The sequence below is a fragment of the Filicampus tigris genome, chromosome 6 (assembly GCF_054856515.1).
Source record: "Filicampus tigris isolate MCC_2025a chromosome 6, RoL_Ftig_1.0, whole genome shotgun sequence".
In the NCBI taxonomy this organism is placed as follows: Eukaryota; Metazoa; Chordata; class Actinopteri; order Syngnathiformes; family Syngnathidae; genus Filicampus; species Filicampus tigris.
The window spans coordinates 26,288,080-26,308,557 of NC_141222.1; the positions used below are offsets into that span (position 1 = coordinate 26,288,080).

General features: G+C 45.0%; 1 protein-coding gene across 3 annotated transcripts; it reads right to left on the reverse strand.

The window, feature by feature from the left end:
• Positions 1-4,873: 4,873 nt before the first annotated feature.
• On the reverse strand, positions 4,874-20,209 carry LOC147146495 (uncharacterized). Of its 3 annotated transcripts, XM_086033177.1 has the most exons (21): positions 19,312-20,206; positions 18,997-19,177; positions 17,795-17,894; positions 17,657-17,696; positions 15,978-16,019; positions 15,755-15,843; positions 15,550-15,646; positions 15,293-15,435; positions 15,042-15,214; positions 14,562-14,665; positions 14,095-14,480; positions 13,948-14,014; positions 13,136-13,196; positions 12,984-13,041; positions 12,189-12,518; positions 11,709-11,804; positions 9,593-11,219; positions 7,817-8,775; positions 7,663-7,733; positions 6,773-6,857; positions 4,874-6,697 (listed from the first exon to the last, which is right to left on the reverse strand). In XM_086033177.1, the coding sequence occupies exons 2-21, from the start codon at positions 19,160-19,162 to the stop codon at positions 5,842-5,844; spliced, it is 5,550 nt and encodes a 1,849-aa protein (XP_085889303.1). In that variant the 5' UTR covers positions 19,163-19,177; positions 19,312-20,206; the 3' UTR covers positions 4,874-5,841. The 3 variants fall into 3 exon arrangements, with proteins under 3 accessions (XP_085889303.1, XP_085889304.1, XP_085889302.1); XM_086033178.1 differs by having other exon boundaries at positions 7,663-7,730; positions 18,997-20,209; XM_086033176.1 differs by having other exon boundaries at positions 18,997-20,205.
• Positions 20,210-20,478: the final 269 nt, after the last annotated feature.

The following is a 20,478-nucleotide window of genomic DNA, read 5'->3' on the forward strand; positions in this document are numbered from 1 at the left end:
TGATATAGTTTATTGCGTACGTTCGTTTGGGTTTTTGGTCATTTGTTTTTTGCGTTAGTGAAAGGTTACTTAGTTTGCTACATTGTCCATTGAGTTATGTTTTATGCGCTGCTTGTTTTTTTAGCTAGGTGTGCTATTTCATTTGTTAGATATCATTCAGTGAAATTTTGATCATATTATGCTTGGTTTCAGGGGTTAGGATTAGTTAAGTGTTTGCGAACCATTAGTTTGTCCAGGTCCAAGTAAGAAGCCATTCCATTTCGGTGAAGTCTACTTTTAAAAGTTGGATTATGGTGTTGATGTTATCATGTCATCATGTTTCGTTAGCATTGTTTTTTTACAGACGAACTCACGAGGAAGATGAAGAAGAGAAGATTAGACGCTCTGGGCCGTCACGGGACACCCTAATGAGACGGGAAACGATGCTGGACTGCAGTGACAGACCATAATCCCACAAAAGACCCTCAAACCAAAGACCTCCTCTGCAGAATGAAGGTTTGTGAATTTGTGAATAATTGCATCCATCACTCCCGCTTGGAATTTGGAGTGTGATGTTGACAGCGGCGAAGAGGATTAGCATGTCGTTAGCGTTCGCTACGCCTCGGCTAAACGCTATCAGGTGACAATTTGTTTCTATGGCAGAGGAAAATGTCCACCGGCTGCCGGCTGGGATATTAATAGCTAGTTTCTCTCATTGTTTATTCCGATGGGCAGGCGGGCTGCAAGTTTGCGGGGTTTTTTTGTGTTTTTTTTGGGGGGGGGGGTTAGCGTTATTTGCATTTGCAGAGAAGAAAATGTTCTGGCTCTGTGTTTGAATGTACTCACACACACAAACCTAAGGACAGCATTGAAACGGTTCAAAAAACTTTCTTTTTGTCATATAGCTAATAACATGACATAATTAATCCTCAGCATGATGATTTTTTTTTGGGGGGGGGGGGGGGATACGATTGGTTATGTTTGGATCACAGTTAGTTACCAACAAGTTAGTTACATGCTAATTATATAAATGTCAGTCAGTTAGTCATCTAGTAGGTCCATTTGTAGGATTGGTAATGTTTGCCTCACAGTTAGTTAGTTAGCTAGTTAGTTAGTTAGTTAGTTAGTTATGTTTGGATCAAGGAAGTCGTTTTGTAGTTATTAGGTAGTTAGCTGGTTGTTACGTATACTGTATGAGTTATTTGGTTTTTACAGTTTTTTACGGATGGATGGATGGATGGATGGATGGATGGATGGATGGATGGATGGATGGATGGATGGATGGATGGATGGATGGATGGATGGATGGATGGATGGATGGATGGATGGATGGATGGATGGATGGATGGATGGATGGATAGATAGATAGATAGATAGATAGATAGATAGATAGATAGATAGATAGATAGATAGATAGATAGATAGATAGATAGATAGATAGATGGATAGATGGATAGATAGATAGATAGATAGATAGATTTGTTAATTCTCAGTTTTGTTTTTTTTTTCATTTGTTTCACAGACTGCTTTTTTTTCACATAATGCACGATCCCCTTTAAAACGTGTTTACTGCAAAAGAGGCCACCTTTCATTCAGTGGGCAGATCTTTTTCCGTGCCCTGGCCAGGCGCTGATGGTTTGGTTAGCAACAGCTGGTGTGTGTTCAAATGCACTCGCTACTACATTTTGCAAGGGAGTCTGTCTTGGAGGAAGGGTATCCGTGTTATATAATCAACAAAGGCACGCTTCCGAGAATCTTCCGGATGATGATGTCATCCCACCCTCTACCACTCCTTGTGTGTGTGTGTGCGTGCGTGCGTGTTCCATAAACTCATGCAAGTCTCTTTCATTCTGCTTACATGGACTCATTTCATGCATTTTTCACTGCGTCGCTGTCACCGCGCCGTGTTCAGATGCCGTTTCGCACACACACCCTGTGTTATCGGTCGAGGATGAGTATCTAGGCCAAACATTATTATCACCCCCCGTCTCCCCCCATGGGTGCGTTTCCATGGCAACCATCGCATCACCGGGAAGTGCCTCATTCTATGCCGCTGTCACGGACACACACACACACAAACACGCGCGTGCACACGGCCACCGTGGGAATTCGACGTCCAATCAATACCTGCTGATCAGTCGGCAGAATTGCCATGGCGACCACTGAGGGCGCATCCCACTTTTACACACGTGCACACACCACTTAACTTGACCTGGTTACTGCACAGCCACATGAAGCGGTCAATGGACCCCACACACACACACACACGCACCCCCCCACACACACACACAACCAACCAACCCCCCCCTCCCCACACACACACACAAACACACACACACACACACGGTGAGGGGTGTCGGTGTCAACATAAAGTTTCCGCTTTCACAGCAGGGGAGGATCATACTGTAATTACAGTTTGAGTGGGGTTTCCCGAGAATGTCTATTATTTAAATGATGACCTGTATTATTACATTGTATTTTTATTTACTAACATCTTCAAAGTTCTTTTTGTACTTATTATCATCTAAATGGCTTAACAATCTTTTCTTTAGTCAGTGACATTATTATGTGTATGGGTCATTTATTTGATTATCGAATATTGAATTATTATTGTTGTTAGCATTCAAGTTGTAAAAATTGTTTCTAAGAAATTATGTTTTAATATGCTATATACAAATATACAATTTTTCCAACTTTGATGCCAAAATGTCTTTATCGTTATGTGTCCCAGATGACAATTGATGATTTGCAACATCTAGTCCAAAGATGCTAATTTCATTACATGGAAACTAACGCAAATGCATTTAGCATCCTCAATTTTTTTTTTCTTTTTAACTGCTGACCAAAAATGAACACTTCCAACCAAAAAGGTGGACTTCCTTGTTCTTTTCAGTCATAGCTTCGAAGACTTTTTGGGCCATAATCTACTCTTCAAACCAAAATAGCAGACTTTTTGTGTCTTTTTGAGACTTTTTGGTTGGTCAATATGATAGGAATGTCTCCCAAATTCTATTTAAACCGTTTGAGAAAGATCATGGCCACTATGGCGATATAATTTAGTGTTCCGATTAAACAGGCAGACTTCCTGTGTCATTTGGGGCGTGACTTCTTCTTACTTTTTTTGTGGTTGTACTCATGATAGACATGCCTACGAAATGTTCCTAAGATCAGCTGCTTTGGTAGCTGAATTCTTTTCAACTCCAAAAGTCAAAAACTGACCCAAAATGGCCACTTCCAATCAAGATGGCAGACTCCCTGTCTCTTTCCGGTCATGGCTTTTTAACAGTTTTTTTGTGGGTCTACTCATGAGTGAAACTGGCTTTGGGGGATCAATTTTCAAAAAAATGTCCTAGCTGCCTAAGCCATAGAAGATAGCTGGAGTATCTTGAAAACACACTCAAGAAGAGGTGGCACAATAGAGTGCGAAGCATCTTTTCTGACAGAGTGCCAAGTTGCTTAGCAACCTTTGGCCTTGACGACAGGAAGTGATGTCACCCTGGCAGAAAGAACACACATGGACGCACACGTGCGCGATGCCACAGACGCGCACACGCACACACGACAAGAATGGCCGATAAATGTTACAGAATGACTGGAATAATGGACGATAATCTGTGCAGGGGTTAAAATAAATTAATCTTCTTGTGTATGCCGCGTCCATTAAGGATGACGTTACATACGTGATGTGAACATGGACTGTAAACACATCTGCTCAGTCCTTTCAGTGCCTCCATTAAGGCCCACAGTGCCACCCAGTGGTCAACAAGGATTCACTACACACAGGTTACCCCTTCCAAAAGCTTTTTTTTTTTAATGGGACAAATTGGGACCAATGATATGGGAAATATTGGACCATACGACTCGGTTGTAGTTACTTTGATATAAAATTGATTTAACAATGTAATTTCTATTGTGCAATTCAGCTCCTGGATGTTTTGCATTTGTTGACAAGCTGCAAATGACAAGAGATAAAAAAAAAAAAAAAAAAAAAAAAGCAACAATGATTTTTAACTGGAAATTTGAATAGATCCGAACTTACATCTGTACGTTTTAAAACTTCATTGCTTCAGTCTTTTGTTCATATGGATTTTATTTAGCATTTTAGTCTGTGTGAAATCCTAATTGGTTTCTATTACTTTCAGATTAAAATCAAGTACAGTAGTGTGTAGCCATTTTGAAGAAAGGCATTACGCCCCCCAAAAATTTTAGGTCGACAGGAAAAACGTATTTGTTTGTATACAGTTTACATCCACAGTGCTCATGCGGATTTTACTTCACTACGACCATGTTCAACCTCCAAATTAACACAGAACATTGTGCACAGTTGCAGTTTTTGAAGAAATTTTTAAAATGTACAATATATAAAGATATTTGGTTAATTTATTTTCCTTTTGCAGGTAAAAACTGTCCATTTGGGTCAAATTAAATGTTTCTCCTTGATGGGTAAAAATCAGAATTCTGAATAATGTATATACAGTATTTGGTTTCATCATCGCCAGCAAATAACCAAAAGGCAGTTTTATTTATATGGCACATTTCATACACAAGGCAACTCAACTCAAAAGCATTTGATGTCAGGTTTTTTAAAAAAAAAAGAAAAACATTCTGAAAATGCTCATACCTCGTGAAAAATGTTTTATTTACTCTATATATTGGACCTAAATTATTGTTCAATAAAAAACTTATTTCTGCATTGCACGTTCTTTGTTTATTATGTTGGAAGCTGCTAAACCCCAAATAATGTGGATTTAATGTTTTGTACTATTTTAGAGGCAATTGTAGAGAAAATTATACTTATTTGAATCTCCCAGACTAAGACGCATGCTGGGAAATTTCCGGTCAGGTTCATACTTGACACTGAATGTTCAATAAAAACAAAGACAAGGGATTTTCAGGGTCAAAACATTTTAATTAAAAAAATTAACAAAATAAACAAAGGCGAACAAATAATCCGTAATAATCCTCCTTTTCTGTCCACTCACTCAAACTGGAGAAAATTACCAACAAAGTACGCTCGATCGACTCCACTAAACACACCCGGGTGGGTTTTTTTGTTTTGTTTGTTTTTTTCTTGCATCCAGTGTAGCGCGATTGCACAAAAGAAGTGGACCGAAAAAAAAAAAAATTCCCATCCAGCCTAACAAATGGTCACACGTTTTAAGTGCAATACTAACTAAACAAGTCCCAAACGACGAGACCACAATCGCTTACTCACAATGCGGAAAACTGTCCCGAAACGTAGGATTAGTCGTCATTAAAGTGTGACCAAGAATATTTACAGGTACGCGCCATCGCTTTAGAACCTGGCGAAGCGAGGACAACCGTCCCGAAACATAAGGAGAAGCCATCAAAGTGTGACTACGAATATTTACAGGTGCACGCCATTCAAGCGCGAGATCCTTCACAAGGAAGTGACAAAGTTCCTCACAAGGGAGGGAAGGAACCAATACTTCCTGGTTTTCTGTACAGTGAAATAACAGGCGGGGGAGACATGAAGCTTCTTAGTTAGCATCCCTGAGTGAATGGATTTCCAAAGCGGCGTCAAGGTTGGAAGGTCCGGCTTTCGCCTCTTGACATCCTCGGCGTCGTGGTGGTGATTCGTTTCATTCCATTTCCAAGTGACAGTCGAAGTTTTGGAGGTGTGTGCTCCAGTTGAGCCTCGCGTCGCTTCAACCTCAGCCTCAACTTCCTCTCGTCATTTTTCTTTTGATTTTGAAGTGTCAAAAATTTGGAGGTCTAGGTTTCGGCTACTCATCCTGGCACTTCAACCTCAGCGTTGACTTCCTTGGTGTCTTTTTTTTTTTTTCTTTTTTTAAAATTTTTTTTAGGTGGAGGGGGGGCTCTTTCAAATTCAAAGTGGTATCAAGGCTTGGGGGTCTCAGTTCCAGCGACGGCTTGCGGCTCTTTCTCCTCTGCACTGGCTTCCTCGGTGTCCTTGTCTTTGCTCTTTTTGTGTTTCTTCTTCTTGTGTTTATGCTTGTGCTCGCCGCCCTCCTTGTCCGCCACTTTGTGCTTCTTGTGCTTCTTGTGTTTCTTGTGCTTCTTGTGCTTCTTTTTCTTCTTCTTGTCGCCGCCGGCGCCCCCGCCGGCCGAGGCAGCCGAGGGCGAGTCGCTGCGGTTGCTGTTGGAGCGCTGGCTGGCCGAGGGGCTGCTGTCGGAGGCCTCGTCGCCCTCGCTGTAGTCTGGCACGAAGGCGGCCTCGTCCGTCTCGCGGGCCAGGTCCGAACACAAGCGCTGCCTCCTGGGCTCGGCGCCGCTAACGCTCTTCTCCTCCTTGCCGGGTGACCCTCGCTCCTTCCCTTCCCTCCCCTCGGTTTTTGATGCCCTTTCCCCTCGGCCCGCCTTCCTCTCCTCCCGGACGATTTTGACTTTGGCGGGTTTGACGCCTTTGCTCTCGTCCTTGGGCACCCGCTTCTTCTCCTCCTTGACCGCAATCTTCTTATCTGTTCGGATTGTCTCGATCTTCTGGGGAACAGGTGACGGCTCCTTGGCGGTCTCCTGAGGAGGCGCGACCACCGCCGCCGCCACCTGCTCCTCCTCCTCCTCCTCCTCTTCGTCGTCCTCTCGCTCCCACTTGGAGCGAGGAGGCGCCTGAATGAGGAGCTGCTCCCCAGCATTCTGGGGGCTAGAGGACGTCACCTGATACGAAGCCGTTGAGGAGTTGCTCTTCTCTTCCTCTTTCTCCCCAGCGTTGAGCTTGGGCTCCTGAGTGGATCCACTGAAAAGGAGGAACAAGGAAGGGAAAGTCACGTCAACGCTTTTAAAAATACTGTTGAATGCATCAACCTCTTACCTGGCAGCGGCGGCAGGTTGACTAGATAAGACCTTGCGACTGATCCTGGGCTTGGTCCTCACTGTTTTCGTCTCCCCATCTTTCCCTGTAAAAAAAAGGCAATTCACACCATCAATCTACAAAAAAAAAATATATATATATATATATATATATATATAATATATATAATTGAGTCATTTCTGACCCACTTAAACTAAATAGGGTCGCCATGAGAACATTTCCAAATGGAGAGATTGAACAAATTGACCATTTCTCAAATTTCAAAGATTTGTAGTCAAAGAATTCAAAATAGTATGTCTGGCGTCAACTACAATTTCTTTTATGGGATTGGGCAGAGTAAAGTCTTGGGCAACTGGTTTGATCATGAAATTGAAAACAAAAAAAACTATGGCCAGTATATGGCACCATTGGATTTCTTTTGAGTGAGATCATTTATAAAAACAATGTGGACCATAGCGAACATGGCAACGCTCTGGAAATTCGACCATGACAAAAAGCTAGTGATTTTATCAAAGAGTTTGTCGCGTTCAATAAAAGAGTGTCACAAAGAGCAAAGATCCATCCCTCCATTAGTAGGAGCCATTACATAATGTACCTATGAAGGCGCGCCCACATCACTGGCACAATGTACGCACACAGAAACACACTCAACTAAATACTACTACTACTAAATTGTGTGAAAATTGTTTGCAGTATTGGGGGGTGGGGGGGGGGGGGTTGTGTGCGTCTAATCTTTCATTGGTAGTTTGTGTTTGAATTGGCATAAACCAATATACCTTCAAAGATCAGTCAGAATGCTCTAAAACTGTCTGGCACTCAATGAGCTTTCCTTTTTTTAAAATGGCTGGCATTTAAAAAGTTCATATCGGCACATGGCCTCAAGGACTCACCATCTTTGGGAGCGGCATCTGGTTTCTTCACAGTGGATGCAGTCTTTGCTGTTCTCTCCTTGGAAACACTACTGGAAACGCGAGTAAACCATCAAACAGGCGTTAAAAAAAAAAAAAAAAAAAAAAAAGAATCTAAAGACTTAGTAGTACGCACCGGTCAGATTTTGTCGCTTTCTCCGAAGCCTCCTTTGAGGAACTGCTCGACTTCTCTTGGTTGTGTCCTTGTTTCTTGCAGATGGCCGATTTCTCCGCGATGGTCATTTTGTCCAAGCAGACGGATCTGCCGACTGCGCTTCCGGAGTTTTTACGCTCCGTCTTCTGCGACTTTTCACCTAGGTCAGCGTCTTTCACCGCCGAGACCTTCTTTGAGCTCGATCCAGACGCTCTGTCGCGCTCTTTCTCATAAGTCCTCTCTCGGTCAGATCCTGAAGCTTTTTCTCGATCCCTATCAGAACTCGAGGCTTTCTCTCTCTCTCTGTCCGAAGCTTTCGCACGATCGCGGTCTGAACTTGACGCTTTTGCGCGGTCTCTGTCAGAAGCTTTCGCTCGATCTCTGTCTGAGGCCTTGTCCCGATCGCGATCCGAAGCTTTTTCTCGATCTCGGTCTCTGTCCGAACCCCGTTCCCGGTCTCTGTCAGACCCTGAGACTTTTTCCCGATCTCTGTCAGATCCTGAGGTTTTGTCCCGATCTCTGTCAGACCCCGAAGCTTTTTCCTGATCCCTCTCCGATGCCGTACCCTTTTCCCGGTCTCGGTCCGACCGCGAGGCTTTTTCCCGCCCCCGTTCTGAACCTCTCTCCCGCTCTCTATCCGTTCTCCAGTTACTCTCCCGCTCTCTGTCTACTCCCGAGCTCCGGTCGAAATCTTTGTCAGAGACCAAGGGCTTCTCCCCAGCTTTCTCCTTGGTGAATGTCCCGTCAGAAGACGATGACCGATCCTTTAAGTCGACTCCTTCGGAATTACCGGCAGGTTTGTCAGCCTCCTGGTTGTTGGCTCCGCCGGATCGGTCCGCGATTGTCTTATCGATGCCCAAGTTTGATCTGTCTGAGATGGGATTGTCTTTTTTTCCAAGGTCTCTGTTCAGAGGGATGCTTCTCTGGTTCACTGGCTTCACCTGGATATAGACAGGACAATAACCACATGTTAGGCTGACTTGACCGGACATCGTTGCTTCGTTTGGAAACAAAACTACATTTGTGTAACTAACTTATGACTTGCTGCATAGTACCGATTCTCCTATGCCGCAGGTGTCAAAGTCCACATCCTGCTTGATTTAGATGTCTTCCTCCTTCAACACACCCGATTCAAATGATTTGGATCGTTATCAGGCTTCTGCATAGGTGATGAGCTGATCATCTGAATCAGGTGCGTTGGAGGGAGGCAGCCAAACCTAGCAAGGATATCAGCCCTCGAGCACCAGACTTTTGCGTACAACCTACGCCTTCACTTAGATGGATTACTGCAATGCACTTTATTTTGGAGCCAGCCAGTCCTCCCACAAGTGTCTCCAGTTGGTCCAAAATTCCACTGCTCAACTGGTAACTGGAGCTCGTCGGAGCGGTAGCAAATAACTCAAATTCTAGCATCCCTACATTGGTTCCCTGTAAATTTCAGCATTTACTTTTAAAAATCTTTTAAATAGTCTTGCCCCACCTTACCTTGCCGAGCACCTCCACGTACCCGCCCAGTGCCTCGGGTCAAGGGACATTTTTACTCATCAGCATGAGACTGCAATGTTTTAGTGTATTATTGTGTTTACCGTTTTCATGTTTTGAATTTGTTCGAACTGTCTTTTCAGGTCTGATTTTTCAACTTCTACATTACATTGCAATTTACATTTTGCCACCTGCAAAGTCTACTTGGCTGAACTAAACTCTAGAAGCAATGGTGTGTGAGTGCGGTTTTTCGGATGTATTGTGAATAAGACCCACCGGTAAGTCCATGAGAGGTCTGATAGCACCACGGTCTTTGTCCGCCCAGACGATCTCACGGCCCACCAGGACAGGAAGAAGGCCGGGTCTGTCAGGTGGATGCGAGAATCTCTGGAGTGCCGACTGGTGAGGGTCGTGCAGGTGCGAGAAGACCTCGACTCCGATCCCAGGCCCGTCCAGCCTCCGGAGTTTTCCAGGCGGTGACCCGAGTAAGGAGCGGCCCTCCTCACCCAACCGCGGGGGAGGGCGGTGGAGGTAGGGGAGGACTTGGTGGGGCAGGGGAATGAGGCCGCCACCATGCAGGGCGTCTCTTCGCCCCCGGTTGTCGTTACCAGGCCGAAGGCTCTCGTGGAGAGACGGATGCGGTAGAGGTAGTCCTTGGGAGAACAGCGGGGGTGTCTTTAAGAGGGGTGGTCTTACAGAACCAACTTTAGACTTTTCCTTTTTAGGCATCGTTGAGTTGTGGGACTCTTCGGGTTTGGCTTTGGTGGTCTTTGATATTTTTGCAGCAGCTGTTACTGCTGCTGCTGCTGCTGCTGCTGCTACAGATGGGGGCTCTTTCTTTTTGGTCACCACAGATTCGCCAGACTTCTTCTTGACTTTGTCGCTTTTGACTTTGGAAGCATCCGTCTTGGTTTTGGGTTTTATCTTCTGACCCTTCTCCTTCTTAGCCTTGTCGCTCTTGGGCGTGGTCTTGAGTGAGGGTTTGGAGGGTGTCGTGGCGCTTTTGGAAGCAGGAGCCTTGGAGCTGGCAGTGGATGACGCTGGTTTGGAGGAGATGGGAGGCGTCTTGTTTGGCGACAGGATGTCATCCATGGGTTCATCTCTGACAGGCGTGGCGTCACCCCGGTCTACAGAATGCTGCGATTGCTCGCCGTCCTCCCCGGCTTTCCTCTTTTTTACTTTCTTGGTCTTCAGGAGCTTGGCGTTCGTCTTAGTCGACGATGAGGACGACGACGGAGGATTCTGATTCGGCGGCGCTTTCTCATCTCGACCTCTTCGCGCTCTGCCTTGGGGCGAGTACTCCCGGTGGAGCGGGGACACTCGTTCCCGTTCCCGCTCGCGCTCCCGGTCTCGTTCCCTCTCTCTTTCCCTGCTACTGCGGCCCCTGTGATATATCGTCTGGTTTTGGTTCTCATAGTCTTTGTAATATTTGTTGTACCATTCCCGGTACTCACGCTCCCACTGTCGGTAGCTATCCCGCTCCCAGTGGTCATGACCGCTGGGGCTAAGACCCTTCAGCTCGTAAGGCGGCAATTCACGCTGCGGCGGTTTTCGTCCGCCGGGGCTGCGGTTCCGGAAACTGCCCGGAGAGCGGGAGTGAGACCTGGACCGGAACGGCGGCGCACCTTCCGTCCCCTCCCAAGCGGCGGTGCGGAATGAGGGCGGCGAACCAGAGCGCCGGTACCCGTACGACCTCGAACGGGAGCGAGATCTCGATCGAGAGCGTCCGTAGCTGCGACCGTTGCGCCGGGAGTAAGGTGAGCGGGGATACGGCCGCCCATGAGAGCGTGACCGCGAGCGGGAGCGACTTGGGGTGTATGAGTAAGACCTTGATCTGGACCTGGACCGGGAGCGAGAGCGAGTATAAGAGCGGCTGAACGGAGAGCGGCTGTACGACCGGGACCTGGTTAGGAAGAAGAGAGAAAGCAAAATGAGCTCCAGCTAATGTTTTAGCAACGGCTAAACTGCACACGCTCAGTAATTCCTAAACAATCTCACTTGATACAGGTGTGCTGCGGGAAATTTTTACTTACTGATCTGAAAATTCTTTATGACAAATGAGGTATCTTATCACATCTAACTATGCCAGCGGCATATAGTGACGTGTCTGTCATGTGTGTGTATGTTAGAATGTCCTTCCGCAAGGTGGCACAAGGTACAATTAACCTGCGTATGTACTTGTTGACATTCATACAACAGAATACTGTAGCTTTGTGTTGAACTTACAGGCCCATGGGTCACACTAAATCGAGATAACGTCAACATATATGTGGCCTACGATTTTTGTGACATGAAATATGTGCCTTGGCTCAAGAAAGGTTGGGAAACTTTGCTTTAGATTACCACCATAATGCTGTTTATAAGGTATGACACGATGACAAAATGGGCTCACCTAGAATATGAAGGTCTCTGCCTCTTTGGTGCATTTCGGTACTTCATCAGCTCTTTGTGGAAGTCTTTTGTGAACTCGTCAAGCTTGGACGTAATGCTGTAAAGTCAAAAGGTAATATTTGTTCAAACCAAACAAAAGGACCTCATCCCTACCTTGCCGACGTTGCACGATCAGCAAACGCGTTCTTGCTTGAGGACTAATAAATTGGTCCTCAGCTTAGGAGCCAGTGCCATTTTTACCGTTTCAAACTAGGGTTAGTGTTTCAAGATAGGAATATATTTTCAAATTAGGGATTCGAATCAGAGTTTGGATTGCAAATGAGGGTTTCAAACTAGGATTTCGTTTTAAAATAAAGGACTTATAACAGGGATAGTGTTTCCGATTTGAAACATTTCTAAAATTAGGTTTGTTTCAAAGATAAACTAGGACTATAGCAACCACAAATTCATTGGATGATTGCAAGTGGTCGTAACTACTCACTTGTCTTGTCGGTGGTGCCGTTGCCTGTAGAAATCTTCTTTGGAGAGAGGGGGCTGATTGAGGGAGGAGGGCAGGGGAAGTAGAGGGGGCTGGCCGCCGGGGGCTCCCCAGGCAGGGTTGACGCCTGGCGGCCCAGGGCCGTACATGGGCTGAGGCTGGTAACCCATCGTCGGTGGCGGAAGGAGGCCGGGCCCCGCAGGGTACAGGGGCGGGTATGGCTGCGGTGGTGGCGGGTACAGGGAGGGTGACACGTAGAGGGGGGGAGTGGGAAGAGGGAGTTGGGCCGTCTGGAGGTGCGTGGAGGGTGGCTCGCCTCTGCTTCTGTAGGACCTAAGGGGATGATTAATAATAATAATAACGTGCCAAATGCAAATTACTAGGAGTAAATCCCCTGCCCCCCAAAACAAAAACCACATTCTCTCAAAATAAGTGACTCTAAAATTAAAAATAATTTACAACTAAATCTAAAAAACATAATAAAAATGAATACATGTGTACTCTTTTAAGGAAAGTACACTAACAGTTTTTTTTAAGTAAATCAACAGTCTGAACTTCACTATCCAAAGGCTGCGCTGCACTGTAATTGGTTACGTTATGGGGTAGTTGTGGCTAAAGCATGTGTCCCTTACCTACAATTTAACATCCTATTAATGATGGATGACTTGTTTTAAGGTGACTACAAACATTTTTTGGACTTCTCAATCACTAACTATGACCTTTATATTAGCGGAAGACTCAAGCTAAGATAATATTTTTGATGATATCTTCTGCTTTTGACAGCGAGAGTGTCCTTACCTTTCCCAGTGTCTTCCACCCCTGTCCCTATGAGGTTGGTGGGGCCGGGAATGTGGGCCTTAAGAGGGCAAAACACACAATTGGTCATTGCTCATACTGTTTTGGTACGACAGTCACAAGAAACTCTTGAAAGCGACGAGTGGATCTCTTACCTGAAAGATGAGAAGGCGGCCTGGAGGATGGAGCTGCGCCAAGTAGAGGCAAACTGTACGCCTACGGAAAAGAAAATGTGGTTACTACGAGACAAAAATAAACACGTTTTTTTTTTTTGAGGCTGTACTTGCCCTGCACGTTTTAAATGACTTTGTTTTTGGCTCTCAAAACTATGTACTGACACCTTCAACATTTTTAATACCGCGTTTGACAATTGTATAGCTCCAAACAATACTTTCACCCACCACCGCAAAATTACAATCACAATTTTTTCGGGCCCATTGGAAAATGTTTTGACACAACATTAGTTTCACCCATGGATTCATAATTACACTAAGCAAACAATGGCCCATCCCAATTTTTAGTAGCCGATCAAATATAGCTTTTAATCCGTATCACCAGTTTGCCCCATCAAAGTGAAATGAAATTAAAAAAATTTCAAGTAGTGCCGCAACAAAGGCTTATTCTAATAATTAATGTCGATTATATAAGTTCCATCCGTTTATTCAAAAACATGGCATTGTGTCAAATTGACTAAATGTAATTAATATCATTCAATCGTGATTTTTTTTAACGGCCAACTGGAAAAAATGTTTAGCCCTTAATACTATTTCCAATATTCACACAAAATTACTCCTAGAGTTCTAGAGGCTGTCACGATTCCTTCCTCCTAACGCTCCCAATTTGAAGCACATGTACTTAACAGACGGATGAGTATAAATTGAAAAAGGTTAGCCTTTTCACGACTGTCCGGCCTAAATATGACGCCGTCGCAATGAGAGACGTTCCTACCCGGTCCAGACCGACTCACCTGTGATCTGCTCTCTGTGTTCTTGGTCGGGCCTGGCTTCACGATGGGTGGCGACGGCGCCGTCTCGCTATCAGATAAAAAGCAGAGATACATTTACAATGCGGATTTGCCGTCCGTTTTTGGTGCCGCATAGTTTGTTGAACTCACCCCGGCGGGGGCGGCTCGTCCTGGCTGCCGGAGACCCGAGGAGAGCCGTGGTCCACCACGGGCGACGGAACTGGCGAGGCGGCTTCCTTTCTTTCCTCAGTGACGTCGGCTTGAGGAGGCGGCGAAGGCGTAGGGGTGGGAGTGTTTGGGGCGGGGGGTCCCGTGGGCGGGGTCTGAGCCTGAGGGGCGGTCACAATCGTGGCAGCAGCTGCGTGAGGGACAGCGGGAGGCGGCGGCTGGGAGATGTTGGCTATCAGGGGGTCCTGCTGCCTGGACTGGAGAGGCCTGTTCAGTAGGTGAGGCCGAGGAGGAGGAGGGGCCGAGTGTTGGATTTGTTTGCGCCCGCGTTTGGTGTAGCCCGTCTCGTTCTTGAAGTTGTTCACGGCCTGCGCGGCAAAATAAGAGACAATTTAATCCACCCGTTGAAGGACAGAGGGGGCTAAAAGAAAGCGTCAGGCAAAGGTTACCTGTCGAAGGAACTTGTTGGCAATGAGGTTGTCGGGCGAAACATCGGATTGCTTGCACGTGAAGCAAACGTGCTCCTCGGAGTCCAACAAGGTTGTTCGGATACCTGAAAACAAAACAGGTGTTAGAAGCCTATTCCCAACTGGACCGCTTGAAAATCAATTGTAGGCTAAAGTTAGAGGAATGGTCTTTAATGGACCGAAAGGCAAGCAGCCCTTTTAAGAGTCACGGGAGGCTTTTCCACGTGTAATTCAAAAGACAAAATTGTCTTTGAGATCATTTACAGTAACGACTAAATTTGTGTTGTGTCGATTCCAGGGCTCATAAAATATTTGCTTATCCACAACATCGTAAGTGGGCAGGGTCTATGTTTGATGAGCATTTTAAGCTTTGTAATTGACTGTGACTTTTTATAACCAGTTCACTAATGGCAAAGGTCTCCATTCCGCCAAAGGATATTTTTAGTTCACTCCAATACTCACATTCATCACAGTAGCTGTTCCCGCAACAAGGAATGACCACAGCATCCGTCATCAGATCGTTGCAGATTGGACACAGCAGCTCGTCGGGGATTGGATCGGAATCATCCTCAGAGGACGACTGGTCGTGCGGAACGAACGGCGGACGCTCCTTCTTCCCCTGCGCGTATGCCTCCCTGTATTAAAATGGACATTTTTCCCCATCAAGGAACAAAAATCCACAAAGGGAGTCTAAATCAAGACTTCGGACGTACGCGTCAATGGCCGGTATGGCGTATTCGCCGGTGCTGGTCAACATGGCTCCTTTGGTGCCGGGCTCGGCTTTCACCATGAAACTCTGAGGAATCCCCTTGCTGGTTCTCACCTGCTTAGGACCCTCCATGCTCTTATCCTGAACCTAAGATTTTATTTGAAAATACAGTTATTACCCGCAAATAATCACATACACAAAAAAAAAAAAAAAAAAAAAAAAAAACAATCCAAAAACATGGACTTCAATCAATCCAATTACCAGGAGCAAAGGGCACTGTCGAATGTAGTGACCGGTCTTTCCGCAACGGAAACAAAGGTAGTGAGCCGGTGGCGGTCCGACTGCCTTCTTTGAGTAACTACAGGAAAAAAATGTCCCAGTGTCACTTTTAATCCAACATTGCTACCTACATCTTTGTACGGGCGCGGACTGGGTGAAACATTTCGACCAGTGAGTGAATACTAACTGAATAGGGTCGTATTCGTGGTTGGACTGAGTCATCATGGCTTTAATCTTGTCCTCCTCGGATGCGTTTGCGTCAACCAGGTTAGCGGTCTACAAAAAACAAACAACCCCAAAAAGTTCAGATTAAAACTAAGTGAAGGGGGGGGGGGGGGTGGGCGACTGTATCAGCGGCCCAAAACAAAAAGTTGAGCAGTGTTCAAGAAGCGGTCGAGGGTTAACGCTACCTTGGTGAGTTGGGCGAGAGACATAGACGGTGAGGAGTCGGTCTGCGGGAGAATCAGAATATAAAACATTCAAAGTGTTACAAGACTCTCAAATTCCCTCCCCGGATTGTGGCCAGTCCCTCAGTTATTCTCAAGACGCAATCCTTGACGCGATGAAAGAAAACATTCCGGCCATGTCGCCAAAGGATGAATCATTACATTTGACCAATATTGACGCAAAAAAAAAAAAAAAAAAAAATCTACAGAAACCTAACAGAAGACTTTGCGGCATAAAGTCGACATTTTGTTTTTTTTACACGTTAAAAACTTGGAACTTTAAGTGGGCATACACTCTGCGGACCTAACTCATTCTGGTCGAGCGAGGAGCAATTGGCCACGTGACAAAAAACAAAGAATACGATCGAAAATTGAGTCTCCTGCGATGGCGACCTGCAAGGTTGACTGGTTCCCAAAGTCGTTTTGAGCATTAGCATTCTGATCCAATAGGACGCATCAATGTCATTGTCTTGATTTGTTTTGTCAGCGACAGTTTGAAAGCCATCGTTAGCTTTGACTTTCCATTCAGCGCGCGGTGGCAAAAGACAGCGTTTGCCCGGCTTTAGACTATCAAACACGATCCACGCCAGGGTCGACTAACACAAAAACTAAAGACAAAAAAAGACATTCATGCGCAAAGGAGGCATTTGACATGATTTTAAAAACAACAAAAAGTAGCCTGCTGGTTGGGATGTGGACTGGGCTTTTGTAGACTGGGCATTTGCGGAGGGAACACACAGGGAATGTGGTGCAAAAGCGGCTCTGACATGCAGAACCCACTTGAAAACCTTTATTGACAGGCTTCTTCAGCTTACAGGACAACTACACCAGCAATGACGTGTCACTCATAATACGCAGCTGGGAAAAGAAAAGTGAGGTTTTAGCTCCCTACACTAGTCTGTGTGTCTTCTGTGTGGAATATCAAAGATGCGAGCCTTTGCAAGAGGGTGTGGGTTATGTGCAGTCCATAAAACAAGGCATCTTGTACATAAGCAAACAGCTGACAAACGTGACTGACATTAAGAGTATATTCAGAGTGTGGCAGGATAAACTTTTCCAAGCTGCAAAAAAAAAAAAAAAAAAAAAAAAAATCAACGTAATCAAAAGAGCAAAGAAATCACTGAAGATTCCCCAACCCCCCCCATCCACTCAGTCATGAGTTACATTCAATCGCATCCACGCTTTCCCTTCATTGGTTTCTTATAAACCACATGTTATTTTCACAGAAAATACAATGACATTAGCATTATCATGACATTATTATTATCTTATGTGACACAAATATTTGCCCAAGCGAAAGCGGGCTAACAAAAGCCATTTCAATATGAAACACAAGTCAGGATAGTGCATACGCACTTGGAAGCTAACAAACACAGTACAACATTAGAAAATAGCTGCTAGACTTGTTGTAAACAACAAACAATTAGAGCCCTTCGATGTATGACGCCCCATCCACCCAACCTCCCCCACGCGCCAAAGGGACAGCCAATCACATGTAAAAGTGTCAACACAAAATGTACACGACGCAATTGACAGAATGTCGTCAGGAAGGGAGGGGGGGGGAGAGAGAGGTGAGAGGAGCAGTGAGTGTTGTTGCTTTTGGGGTGTGTTTGCTTTGTTTTTTGGTTGGTTTGGTTACATACGGGTCTCGACGATCCCGCCACAGACGTGTCAGAACGATCTCTGTGGGGACAACAGATAGGCATCCGTAAATAACCACGGCCTTAATCATCATCACCATCATCATAATCATATTAGGATAAGAGGAAAACAACACGTACACAATGAACGTCCTGCCAGCGGGTTTGACGCCGCCAATCGGCGTTCTGCGGACGATCACGGACGAATGCTTGGGGATGTGGGCTTCATCGTCTGTGTATTCTATTTAACAAAAAAAGGGGGGTCATGGAAAAAAAATGTTATTCGGATGTAAGCGAGTAAGAACGTTTCTTTAACCACATGGCAGTTTCACACCAAAATGAATGACTTCCTGTTCAATTTTAGGCATGCACTGTAAAAAAAATGATTTTTGTTGGGGCTGAGACCGTAATTTTAGTTTTAACAATTTTAAAATATACATTGACATGTATGGCAACAATGTTACACTGAAAAATGTATTGAATTCGTTCAATTTTATTGTCAAGTCCTTGCACACAACTGGCATGCTATTAATGTAAGCCCAATTTCATGTCAATGGGTAACATGTAAAAAAATTTTTTTTTTCAAATCATAGCTCTTTAATCAGGCCCCAAAGTAGTTGCTTCAAACCAAAACGGGACAACTTCATGTTCAATTTCAAACATGGGTCCCTGAAATATTTAGTTGGTCTTGGATTGATAGACATATTCACCAAATTTTTATCTTTGGGTGCAACTAGTGCCCAGGGATGATTTGTTTTTTTAATCTTTTCTGGGCCCAAACCCTGCAATTGGAAGAAATCGATTAATGTTTTTAACCAGTTTTACAAAATCTGATGTTAGCAAACGTCTTACTTTTGATAAACACAATGATGGTCTGCTTTCATGTAAGACAAAAACCTGAGTATTGTTGAGAAGCCAAAATTCTGAAAATGTGGTCGATTGTAATTGAACATATCCATAAGATTACAAAAAAAATAATTGTTGATTAATTTTCAGTTTATTAGTTGTCGCTTCATGATGTGAACTGAACACTAAATTGACCATGTAGGGGGCAAATTTCAGGGCTAGCACTTTTGACAAAATCTGCCCCAAATACCAGTTTTGGGTGGATTTATCAATTCTAACACGACACATGAAAATGTCTCAAGGAACTATACCCAAAATCAAGCAGTCAGTTGGCCATTTTTGTTATCACTGAAACCTAGGCGGCGATCACATTCATTCCTCTGAAGGCTATTCTGGTTTACTACCCATTACAAAGACTTTTTTTTTAAAACTTTCAGTTGGTTGTAACACGACTTTTTAAATAAAAATGTGTAACTTGTAGTGACGTCGACGCTCACCTTCTCGCGTCTGCGCGTTGGTGATCTGCAGGTCGCAGTCTGTAGCCTTGAGGCGCTCCCTGGACATGATCTGCCGCTTGAGCTCACTCAGGGTGATGTGGAGCCCATCGAACGTGACCGTGTTGTAGTCCAGTTTGGAGGAGAACTTGTAGTGAACACACGACATTTTTGCCACACTTTTCTTTTATAACAACAAGGGTTGGGGGAGAAAGAGATTTGGGGACGGGGGTGGAGTAGACAAGACAGGCTTTGGATAACCAAACAAACGAGGAAAAAAATAAACAGCGTCAACACTCAAATCACAGGAAGCCAAACCTGGTAACTTTTTAATACGTCAAATTGGGCTTGAGAGACACTGGACCAAAAAAAAAAGGAAAAAAATGGAGGGCGAGTCAATGACGCAGAGTCCTCGTTTAATCCCAACGCAAGAGATGAAAGGCCGGCGCGCCAATCGACGGCGCCATGTGCCTTTTTGTCAAGTCCTCTCGAGTCCAAAACCAAAGCGACACACACAAACAACGCCCCGAAAATCCAAACAAGGGGGGGGGGCAGGGTAGTCCGAGCTCGCTTCTACCGAGAGAGCGGCGTTCTAACAGTGGGCACGTCCGCCACCAGCAGTCCTTAGGCGGCAGAGGAGGAACGCGAGGGAAGGCCGCTTAGTTAGCAGCTAATGTTGCTAAGCGCAGTCCAGACAGTGTTTGATTTGAAGCAGGATGGGTTGGGGGGAGTCTCCCCAACCTCAGTTCTTCATAACACAGTCCACAGAACGAGTCCACGGGATGGGTTTTAAGTCGACGCTAACGCCCCTTCGCCGAGACGACAACAACTTATTTTAATGAAACGCACACAAAGCCTAAAAAGGAAAACGAATGGCGCCGAGCTAGCAAGCTATGGCTAACGATAAACCTGCGCTACCCCCGAAACGGTGTCTTTTTCCTTTCCAGGTCCATCGGGCTGTGCTCCTTCGCCTCCTGGGCGCGGGAACAAAAATATATAAAAAGAAGAAAAAGGATAATGTCCCCTCACAAAAATCACACTGCGGCGAAACGACAAGACGATAATGTCCTCGCTCGTCGCTGTTTCATCAAAATGGCGTCGAACGGAAAGAACTGTCGTCGAAAGAGTAACAAACACATGACGATGAGAGGAGTCCACGCATTTCACTTCCGGTTTGGGCCGACGAACGCCGTGGCGTCACGTTCGTGCCAACCGAGCGAAGGGAAAGTAAGCGTGGCAATTTACATGGCATCTTCTTGTTTTATTTGGTCTTAACTCCTCTGGCGTGTTATGTGAATTTGTTGAAAGTGTATACTACTAATAAATTCAAGTTCTTCGTGTGTTATGTACGGAAGTTCTTCGTGTGTTGTGTACTCAATGTTTAAATAAAGCTTGTTTGATAAAAAATATGTAATGGAAAACGGATTCAACTTTAAAAAGTTAAAAGTTTTAAACCTTTAAAAGGCTAACAAACAACGTCTTTCT

Bases quoted from the DNA above. Each gene is read 5' to 3' on its own strand.
- LOC147146495 (XM_086033177.1), bottom strand. From the start codon at position 19,162: ATGTCGTGTGTTCACTACAAGTTCTCCTCCAAACTGGACTACAACACG. The intron at 14,481-14,561 runs GTAACCTTTGCC...TTTGCCGCGCAG, and splicing joins CCAACAAGTTCCTTCGACAG to GCCGTGAACAACTTCAAGAA. The intron at 11,220-11,708 runs GTGAGCCCATTT...CTTCCTAACCAG, and splicing joins CAGAGACCTTCATATTCTAG to GTCCCGGTCGTACAGCCGCT.